This window comes from Lepisma saccharinum, chromosome 1 (assembly GCF_977018435.1).
Source record: "Lepisma saccharinum chromosome 1, izLepSacc3.1, whole genome shotgun sequence".
NCBI classification, from domain to species: domain Eukaryota; kingdom Metazoa; phylum Arthropoda; class Insecta; order Zygentoma; family Lepismatidae; genus Lepisma; species Lepisma saccharinum.
In genome coordinates this window covers 83,352,349-83,364,236 of record NC_139229.1, presented here as the reverse complement: position 1 = coordinate 83,364,236, position 11,888 = coordinate 83,352,349, and the positions used below count along the sequence as shown (strand labels likewise).

At 38.7% G+C, this 11,888-nt stretch overlaps 1 protein-coding gene across 1 annotated transcript; it reads left to right on the top strand.

Annotated features, from left to right (window-relative positions):
- The first annotated feature begins 408 nt into the window (after positions 1–408).
- Positions 409–9,401, top strand: LOC145984079 (Kv channel-interacting protein 4-like). Its single transcript, XM_083117473.1, has 5 exons — positions 409–559; positions 1,746–1,937; positions 4,418–4,491; positions 6,104–6,316; positions 9,291–9,401. The coding sequence occupies exons 1-5, from the start codon at positions 409–411 to the stop codon at positions 9,399–9,401; spliced, it is 741 nt and encodes a 246-aa protein (XP_082973599.1).
- The last annotated feature ends 2,487 nt before the right edge of the window (positions 9,402–11,888 follow it).

Below are 11,888 nucleotides of genomic sequence, written 5' to 3'. Positions count from 1 at the left end.
TAGTGTGGAGGCAAAAGCAGCAAAAAGTGAGGGGGCAGCTGCCCCTCCTCCCTAATCGCCGCCACTGCCTTTGGGCCTCCCCGATGTCGTAGTGGTATTCAAAGGGAACGGATCCCACTTTAAACGGTAGGTCCAGTCCCGATTAGCCTTGCTGTGCATAAAGTGGATTTAAAACCAATACTCATATCTGAGAACTTTGGCAGTCCCGATCTTCTCCTCTGCCCCCTTGTTTTTTACCCCTACAAGGGTATTGGAATATTAAATATTTGTGCTTTGAAGCTTAACATTTTAAGAGAATTTCCTTCCAAAAATTAATCCAGTACCTGTATCTGTGTGCACTGCCTTCCAGGACGCCGGAAGCGATGACGGAAACTCCGCATTCCGCTGCTGAGGAGTCTGAGATCTAGAATGTATGGAATGGTGAGCAGCCATTCGGGAAAACCTGGCCGACCTCGCCACCAAGGGTTTTCGGGGACAGCGGGAAGAGCCACCAGGTCTCTCTACCGGCGAGTTTTGAACTTCGTGAAGCAAGCTTGGACCGGGGTTAAATTTGCTTTGGGTACGTATGCTGTACTTTGGTAATAATTTCTGAGCTATAGGGTAGGGTGGCGTAAAAGTCACTATATATATGGTACTAATGATTTTTATCTTTCTGGATGTCCACATTTACTGTCGGATTAAAATTATAATTACTCGAGTTTGGACTCTAATTAAAAATTAACCAGTAGAACTACAAAAAAACGAGTTACATCAAATTTAGCTTATTCAATTCTGCGTTAGTCTCTATGCTAACCAAATTTTTTTCGAGTATGCCTTATATTTTTTATCGATGTGAGAAAAAAGGGCGTTTTGTGTGTGTGTGTGTGTGTGTGTGTGTGTGTGTGTGTGTGTGTGTGTGTGTGTGTGTGTGTGTGTGTGTGTGTGTGTGTGTGTGTGTGTGTGTGTGTGTGCGCGCGCGCGCGCGCAAACGATTGCTCTCATTGAAGCCCGCACATTCCTGTGTGCCTTGTTGCCACGTTCCGCGTATAGCTTTACTCCGTTGTATAAAAAATATATAAAATTGGTTTCGCAATATGAATTAACAATAATTAATTTTAAAAACAGATGCAAAGAGCTTCAAAATAAGACCAATATTGTATTTGTAGGACTACCCAATACTAAGAAAAAGTTGTTTCACAAAATTGATAAGAATGTTGTTTTGGCAAATTTTAAAAATCTGAAAATTAAGAATTGCGTTCAAAACCTTTCTGCCTGTACGGTACTAAAATTTCATAATGACAACCCGTTTTTGATTTACAGAATTTCAATAAGAGCGATCGTTTGCGAAACTAAAAAAAATGGCCCTTTTTTGTTATCATATCGATAAAAAATATAAGGTATACTCGAAAAAAAATTGGTTAGCATAGATTAACGCAGAATTAAATAAGCTAAATGTAGGTCAGCTGTTTAATTAGACTTGAAATTCGAGTATCCATAATTTTTAATCCTCGTATCTACTATAGCAGAATGTGTATTTGCGTAGGGAGGCACCGAACATGTCGAGGCTAACGGAGTGTATATCGAACATACTATTACGTCCGAGAATTCAGTCATGAACAGAAACTGTAGCACTACTGGATGAAATCAGCACTGCCAACAACCCGGGTTCGAGTCCTGGTCGTCCTGAATATATCGTTGAAATTTGTAAGCAAATATTAAGGATGTAATACTGATTATCCGCAGCGTAATCTTTTCTGCCCTTCCAGATTCAGAGCTGGAGGATCTGGAAGCGCCGCCTCGCTACAGACCGGAGAGTTTGGAGTCTCTCTGCAGAGGAACGAGGTTCAACGAGGCGGAGCTGAAGAGGCTCTACCGGGGCTTCAAGGCGGAGTCCCCCACGGGGGTCGTCAGGGAAGACGCCTTCAAGGGAATCTACTCGCAGTTCTTCCCTCAAGGAGGTACGGCACCGTTTCTCTTCCTAGAACAATTCTATACTTTTGTAAACAGGTGGAGATATTTCAGCGGAAGATTCAGCCTCGCTCAGGACTCGAACCTGGGTCTCTGACTATGGATGACCACAAGATCAGGATAACGGATATCCGTATTTCAAATTATCCGATATCCGTTTCTGATGCAAAGGATAATCAGCATATCCGGATAATTCGGATATCCGGAGAGAACAGATTGGATGAAGGTATAAAGAAAGGTAAAGTTCCCCGTGCATATAGCACTGTGAGGTGATGTGATCAGCACCACGCTCCGAGATTTGATAAAGGATTTGCAGACAATCCGTAGAGTGAAATACGAAAATGACGAATAAAAGAATATGTGGATACCGCAAAAAACGAATAAACGATAAAACTGTCCGGATAATGCACACATTCGGATATCTAAATAATTTCAATATCCTGATAGAAAATTATCCGATATCCTCTTCCACCAACAGAGCTACCTAGCCAGCCCTGGTCCCGCCTGATGTTTTGCTTCCGCTGTTTTACTGTTTTACCTGCTTGGAATTTTCTCTGACTCGAATCGGTTGCCTTTGAAACACTGATGATGCAAACAGTGCCTAGTCTCTCCTAGCATGAAACTGCATATTTGCTTGTTATTTGGCATACACATGAGGTTTACTACGTAGAAATTTAAGTGGAAAATGGAAGTTCAGATCAAAGTCCTGGTCGAGCTGACATTTTTTCCTTAAATACGAGGAAGTTTGAAAGCATTCCAGAAGTAAGCAAGTGAATAAGTTTTTGTCATACGCATCTGCTACCAATTTTATATGGAAGTTTTTTTGTTTGTTTTGTTTTTGTTTTTACAGTGCAGACAGCGGTAAGCTGTTGTGAGTCATTTCAAGGCACTTTGCAACACTTATAGCGAAACTGTCACATTACGCTGTGCAGTATCATAGGGTAACATGCCAAAGTGTACACAATTTCATCATTACATTTATTACTCTATTGTAAAATCTGCATATCAGTATCTCAGCGGTTCGAGTCCTGGTCAAGCCTGCATTTTTCGCTGACATTTCTTCATAGTACATCTTCTGTGTGTGCAAATCATAAGGTTTACTATAATTTAACGGAAATCAATGTTAATGTTAGATGGTCACATCAATAAATAAAGAACAGCTCGCTTGAAGTTATTGCATGCAATATAGAAATTAAGTTATAAAGGGACGTGAAGTTTTCGTTTTAAGGATAACACCAAAAAGTTGAGGAAAGCTCAATTAAGTGTTTAAAATATATTTGAATAGTTTAAGGAGGCAAATTTTCGGTTTCGGAATCGCGAAATAATGTAAACTATGGACTTTTTCAGAATAATACCGAATTTTGCATTTTAACGTGAAAAACGACGCAAAATATGCAATGGAAACTGGAGATAACACTTCTTCTGTAGAAAGAGAGTGAAAGTTCAATTCAAAAGATATTGTCACGCTTCATTTATTGCAATTTGGCGGATTAGTGTTAATTGTATATTTAGGGGCCGATGAGATGAAATAGTTTTCCAAATGCAAGAAATTTGGTCATTTCTCACAAATGTAAGCCTTAAAGTTATATATGTGTTTGTCCTTAAAACTAAACTTTGTCTCACTTTTCCAGAACTAAAGCAATGTGAAAAACTTAAGCATAGTAGAAACACTAAAAACGCATGTAAAAATAAACCGATTTTAAATAAATTACACCGAGTTTTGCCCTAAACCGCAAAAAATAACACAGAATTGCAATAAAAAATAACATCGAAATATGGGGAGAAAAAACAAACGAAAACTTTACGTCCCTAGAACTTAACAAAGATAAAGTAACTGTGGAAGCAACTCAATTAATTTTAAACACTTTAAAGTAAGTAAGAATAACCGAGTTCTTTTAACATAAAGTAACTTTTCTACGAATGGTATATATACAGAGTCAAAAATACAGTTTTCCACTAAAACACTCCAAATGCTGACCAAGGTAGAATTTATTGTTAATTTTCTTTAATTTGAATTTGGTTTAGAGTCTGAAGAAAACCTTGCTATAAGGTTGAAACGTCATATTTGACAATAGCTTCTGCCTTGGTCAGCATTTGGAGTGTTTTATTAAACATGGAAACAAGTCTTAATAGTGTTATCGTTTTCCACTGTTTATATTGTCTAAACTAGGCCGTATAATTATTAAAAGTTGTTTGATTTGTGTATATGATAAAATTTCAGATTGCATTTTTCTCTGCTTCGGAAATTTTGAAAGGAGGGAGGAATGGCATACTTCATTTTGAAGATTTTATCTAATGAAAAAGTACATCTACATTAGTAGAAAAAAGATTCGTGTTGTAACAATAGTTACATGTGCAGGTTCCAATTCCCGCATCGTTATATTCTTATTATGTTTGACGTGTTCAACTCAGTCATGACATAATTTACGCTTGCACGTAAAATTTAATTTGTACGATTTTTTTCTTACAGCTAATACGAGTCAATATGCGCACTATGTTTTCAACTCACTGGACCAGGATCACAGCGGATTGTTGAGTTTTGAGGCACGTGACTAGAAATGCCTTTCAAGAGTCTAATTATATGATTATGAAGATGTAGTAATAATATGAAAGAGAGAGAAAATTTAGGAATGCTTCGAGTGAAATACACATGTAAGAATGAAACATTAAAATGCTGACCAAGGCAAAATTTATTGTATAAAAAATATATACCACCCTCTAACAGGGTCTTCTTCAGACGAAGAGTCACAATTAATTCGTTACGTTTTTAGTGTTATATTTTTTATACAATAATTTTTGCCTTGGTCAGCATTTTAATGTTCTATTAGCATCGAAATAAGGCTTAACATTGTTACCAATGGAAGAATGAATATGAATGGCATGGGGATCATCTTTTATAATCGTTCTGGACGAGGAATGAATGTGTCGATATTTTTTTAAAAAATTCAATTCTCTCTGTATCTCTCTCTCTCTCTCTCCACACACGCTTTGTTTTTTACTCCGTTTCTCTCTCTCGCTTTGATTCTCCTACAACGATTCTTTCTCTTATTTTTTCGTTTTTCTCTCAGTTCTCAAAATACAGAAGTGTGAGATATCGTACAAGATATCTTGATTATTTGAGACTACTTTTAAAGTAGTGCTTTATTATTACATATGCAGACAACTTTAATACATAAAAACAGTCTCATACAATATTTGTACTGTCATAGACGTGCGCACGGGAGGCAAGGGGAAAGTTTCTCCCTTTAAAATTTCACTCGAAATTCAGTGTAGAGGGACGTTGTCGTCGCTTTCATTAAACAATGTTATTATCTAGAAAAAAATATGAAGAATTTTCGAGCCGAGGGACGGAGGCATTATTTTTTATGGGACTGAATTATCCCACTTCGTTTAAAGCGTTCGTATATTGGAATTGAATAAATAAGTGTAGTTGTTGTGAATTCGGCTATCCTTTACTTTGAACGAACATGGGTTCCATTTCCAAATTAAAGACGTATACAATTATGCCTAATGTTACGCTTAATGCACACATGGATAACCTGAGCCACCCTAGATCATTGATAATGTAGTGGATAATGTTTTTTTTTAATCAATACAGAGTTTGTGAAACAGTGAGATGGAATGTAGTTTTTCTTTCCCAGACTAAAGTTTCATCAGGGTTTTTGCCCCCTTGTGGGCATGACTATGACTACTTTACGAGAATCAACTATGTGTAATCTAATAACACCTCAACACAATACGGTTTGTTCGAAAGAGGAGCAAAATATCTCATACAATAAATTCCCAGAATCACGCAAGCATTTTTAGAAAGTATTGAGTAATTAGTAATTTATTATTTTTATTCAATGTAATGGTATGTCATCATATTACTGTTTTTAAAAATCCACTATTTCATGAACTATCCACGGGTCGCCTGAGTATAGACGTAAATGGCTTTAGCATCCTCGTTTGTTCAGTCTGTTTTACTATAGAACTATGTTTAAAGTAGCAAAACTTCTCTTGTAATCAAAATTACGTGTTTCATACCACTAGGGGGACGAAGTCTATTCTAATATGATTAAAGGAACGCAAATCTAATTTACTCTAAATTGACGACTTGAGTAAATACGTACATTGAATTTAGCTGGAATTCCTTACAGTGGCTTTCATTTGACAGGACTTCGTGCAAGGTCTGTCGGTTCTCTCCCGCGGATCTTTGGAGGAGAAGCTGAGGTGGGCATTCCGACTCTATGACATCAACGGGGACGGCTGCATCACCCGGGACGAGATGACGGACATCGTCACCGCCATCTATGAGCTGATGGGGAAGTTCACTGACCCCTGCGTCGATGAGGGAACCATAAGGGAGAAGGTGGACAAGGTTTTCCAGGTAACTGACTCATTAGTTCGGTTGCCAGGGGTCCAATATTTTCATGAATACATCTTGTCACATCAAACCAAATTGTGGATCTTGTGTAGACTTTATATATATTATATCGTTTTACTGTATTATGATTGATTGACTTGCTATATTTTTGTGCCACTGTTGGCCAATTTGCGAAGATGGGGATGAGTGGTGACATGATGAAATTGATGAATGGACACTCACAAACATCCATGCCCAGGCCAGGGTTCGAACCCAGGACCCCTAGCGTCGTAGCTCAATGTGCTAACCACTCCGCCACGGGGGCCGGCTACTGTATTATGTTCTGTACTTGTAATGGAGAGTAATATGGCACATATGAGCACAATTGTACTCAGGGGCGAATTTACTATGTTATTTCGACTTAGGCATCACACAGAGAGAGACACAGAGAGAGAGAGACAGAGAGAGAGAGAGAGAGAGAGAGAGAGAGACCCTACAACACCGACAACTTCCATAGTCCATGGAAGACACCAAGACAAACAACTCTTCTTAACGTTTTGCTCGTTCGTTAAGGCATCCATTCGGTGCTACAAGATATAGGTGGCAGAAATAGATTTCTAAAATGTGAATACGTATGAACAAAACACATGCAGCTATCATTTAATGCAAAAGCACAAAATCGGATATGCAACATAATGCATGAATGGTGATACATGCATTATACATCCTGCTTTCTCCGTAACACATTCTTGCTTTTATGATTCATTTATTTATTTATGCTTTGCACATCTACAGAGGATTGAACCTCCAATTACAGAAGGCGTAGACTGCGTTTAGTTAATACAACAGTTATTACATGGAAATATACAAACACATATTCATTCACGCACAACACATATAACGCACGTAACACATATATGCACTTATCTGCTGAAACATTATGATACACGACAGAAAAATAAATGACAGTAGCAACCCTGAGTCTGTGTTTCATGGCTGCATACATTGAGGATAGGAAAGTTTTTCAAAGGCTCATAGGTTTGAAACAAGGTCTTGACGAGCAAAACGTTACTGAGAAAAATGGTTTGTTTTGATGTCCTCCTCACGCTGTAAAAGTTTATCATCCAATTGAGATTTAGCAGTTCTTTACATGGGTGGTGGCTCAAATTACACTTCTTTTTGGAACTGTGTGTACATGTGCATTGGTGTGGAGAAGGCAGGTTGTCTTTCAGATATCTACTCTGCCTATGGTCTGACAGTGCTGTGCCCAGGATTTTCGAAAGGGAAGGGTTAAGTACACTTGTCTGGTAGTCAGCTCTCATTTTACCATCTTTTCCTACCTTTGACGTTCTTCTTTTAGGAATACTAGCTCAAAAGGGGGGGGTTATAACCCCCCTTGGGCACGCCACTGTCTCCAGACCTTTGAACAGAGCTTAAAGATACTGATACTTCAAATGAAAGTACGCATTAATAAACAAACATTTCTGTTTCCATAAATAATTTACAGTCAGTAAGTGCTACTTTTGATTACTCTCATTTGATTGGTTTCAAATAAGTGCTCGAAGTGAGAAAGGATGTTGTGGGATGACATCCTACAGGTAGCAAAAGTTTCGTTAAGGATCTCCACAGTTGTCGAATTGACAACACGTTAAGCCATAGGATCATCCCATCAGCTAAACTTCAAGGCTCGACCAAGCATCCCCAATGCTAACATATTCCACTTCAGGCGCTGTTCCAAATGGAAGCTTTAGTGTGCGAAGAAAATATTTGGTGTTATTCTGATTATTTTTTTAAAAAAAAATAAGTGTACTTGATGCTGAAATAGATTTTGTTTGGTTTGATTTGGTGTTTTAAGTCCACTTTGTGCACACTAAGGCTGATCGGGACTGGACCTACAGTTTAAAGTTGGATCCGAACCACTATGTGCCTCCACCGTGTATCGAACCCGGGACCCCATGATGACAAGGCTACCACTGCTTCATCGGGGAGGCCCTATGCTGAAATAGGCTCATTAGGACAGTTCAAAGCATGATCCGAAACACTGCACTGTGCTCTCACCGGAAGTAGGATCTGAAGTATCTTTCAAAGAGGCTGTGAAGGAGGAGGGGGCCCTATTATGAATTATTGTGGGAATGTGAATATTTGAATTATACAAAAGGATGGTTAAGAAAATAATAGGCTACTGTTTGATGCACATGAAGAATACCTCTCCGCACAAATTGTAAACCTTGTCTGTTAGTGATATATCCACAATGTGTAGGTTTGCAGCATGTCGGAGTACCGCGCTCGAACTCCCTTTGCTGCTCCAAGTTCCTGGGTGGGTGGTTTCACGTATTTCAGTTTCACTCTGGTACAAATGAAACATATATGGAGACATACGTATACTTTAATAACACCATGAATGTAAAATACACTAAAGATAATGAAATGAGGACTAAAAGTGGTAAACGTTGTAAGTGCCAAAAGCGAAAGTGTTGGGAAATTGCATCGTTCAGCACATCAGCCCGTAAGAACGTTCACACTAGTGACCTTTTTACATGCCTTTTGAACTACAGAGGGCTACCAGCCACTTTTCACGTTTAGCACATTATGAAGCATTGCACATTTCACAGTTTTACGTGGAAAACGGTGTTTGAATTCTTGTGGCGCTTACAGCGTTTACCAATTTTAGTCTTCAAGTGTTCCACATAAATGCATAGGTAAAGGACGAGGCGTACAACTCCTGCACGTCGTCGCTCGACTAGATTTGCACACACACACACTGCTGCGCATGCGCTAACTACATGGCAACAATATTAATACAAATTACAATTTGTCCGAACACCCAACATCCCTTAACACATATCAATTTTTTCTCAACACCCCTCTAAAATGTTCTTCAACTGTCCAGTTTATGATTATTTTAACACCAAAATCACATGTACAAACCCTAAAAATGATCTTACTACATCCCCTAAATGGAAAGCTGTGCATAAACCCTTGTTGTCCATATTTCTAGCAAATGGATGAGAACAAAGATGGAGCCGTCAACATGGAGGAATTCCTGGAATATTGCCTACACAATGAAGAGATATCCAGATCTCTCGATGTATTTGATTCGTCAATTTAGTGCTGAATTTTGTAATAAAGGATTGTAACCAGTAAATAAATAATTATGAAGCTAATAAATATTTGAAATGAGTTTATTTTATACAAATATCTAAACTTTAGGTTTGTTATATTTTGTTAAAAAAATAATCTGAAAATTTCATATGCATGGCTACATAATTCAGTACAATGCCTGACAATATTACTAAAAAAGGTAAAGTGCTCCCCTGTGCTTGGCACAACGCCATGAAGGCGTATATTACTAGCCTTGTAAATATCGATATTTTAATATCATATTACACAAACATATACATTCTGAAAAATATGTTGTCTTTATATTATAGAGTTGCTCTGGTTAAGAAGAAATTAAAATTCTTATACTACAATATAAAAATGTTGGTGACCTTTTTCCGTTATGCTAAATATCGTAACCGAATTTGCCTGTGATTAAAGTAATTTGCATTTGCATGGTACTCTATGCGTGAAGGGTAGTTTTCTTCTTAATACGTTCTATGTATTTGTTCCACGTAACATGTCTAGTAAACGTACCATTTCAAGCTTTTTAAAAAACTGTTAGGAAGAGGCCCAATGTTCACGAAGAAATTTTACAGTTCGTTGTTGGGGATAGTGCGGCAGAAGGGATTTTAAAGAGATGACCCAGTTGCTGCGCTCCTCGCATTTTGTCTTGTGGCAGACGGAAGGTATAATGAATGTACTATGTATTTTGTACCTCCATTGGTTACATTGAAAAGGTTCAAAAATTGTGTTTTTAAGGGTATGATGATTATATTTTGAATTTCACTACATAGTTCAATAAAGTAGATCAAAAATATGCCTTCTACTGCAACTCTGATTTCTTGACTAAACGACTACAAAAAGTTGAAAAACTCACTTTCTCTCCCCGTTCCGCGCCTCATTTATTGCGCTGACGATGTTTCACGGACGCAAAAAGGCAGTGATGAGTGAAAGATGAGCTCTCATCCTCTCATCCCTCTCATCCCTCTCATCCTCCTCTCATCCTCCTCTCATCCTCCTCTCATCCTCCTCTCATCCTCTCATCTTCCTCTTATCCTCTCATCCTCTTATTCTCTCATCCTCTTATTTTTTGAAAGATGAGTGCACCTTATCGTAATTTTCCAAGTCTGGGACCAAATGTTTATATATCGTGATCTTCGTAAACCTCTCCTCTCATCCTCTCATCCTCTTATTCTCTCATTCTCTCATTTTTTGAAGGATGAGTGCACCTTATCGTAATTTTCCAAGTCCGGGACCAAATGTTTATATATCGTGATCTTCGTAAACCTCTCCTCTCATCCTCTCATCCTCTTATTCTCTCATTCTCTCATCCTCTCATCCTCTCATCCTCTCATTTTCTCATCCTCTCTACTTTTAGAATATTGTCGTCAACATTAGAGATGAAGTTGGAGTGCTGGAATCAACGGGACCAAATGTTTATATATCGTGACCTTCGTAAACCTCTCTCTTGGGGGAACGATGTGGCATATACACACGCACGCGCTCTCATCCTCTCATCCTCTTATTCTCTCATCTTCTTATTTTTTGAAAGATGAGTGCACCTTATCGTAATTTTCCAAGTCCGGGACCAAATGTTTATATATCGTGACCTACGTAAACCTCTCCTCTCATCCTCTCATCCTCTCATCCTCTCATCTTTTAAAGGATGAGTGCACCTTATCGTAATTTTCCAAGTCCGGGACCAAATGTTTATATATCGTGACCTTCGTAAACCTCTCTTCTCATCCTCTCATCCTCTCATCTTTTGAAAGATGAGTGCATCTTATCCTAATTTTCCAAGTCCGGGACCAAATGTTTATATATCGTGACCTTCGTAAACCTCTCTCTCGGGGAGGGAACGATGTGCCACACACGCGCGCGCGCGTATGCCTCTCATTATTTTCCGTATTGTGACGCAAGCAAACAAATAATAATTGTTGTTGTTTTTTTTAGGATCCCTGGCCCCTATAACCTCGCCAGGGGTGCGTGGTGGCGGCGAAATCATCACGAGTTTAGATTTGTACTGCGAATGTTGTCAAAAATTTAATCAATGTTGTTTATTCTCGATGCTAGAATCTTACATAGATTATTCTCTAAAAACGAAAATCGATAATCCTATGCCAAGCCCCCAAGGCATTCAGGCAATTTCTAATGTTCGCGTGGATAGCGACGCTCGGTAGAATTTTTCCTGTCCCTGTGGAGAAATTGTGTTTCGTCGCTCAATGTAACATTTTCATCACGGACCAAACTATCCACAGCAACCCCTCCCCGAACCCATTCACCTTGCATCCTCTTCCGCCCGAAGAGATTCTATTTTTTTTTTAGCTTTCCCACGGTCCTGAATAAAAAATCCATCACATCCCCGATAACAATAGAATCAGAAGCGGATGCGACGGAAGCAAACACAGCAGCATCTTCCGCTTTTTAAGTTTTGTGCTGGGGATCGTCCGTTTCACACACCACACCCTGACGGGGCGTGGAATAGAGGCCGAGG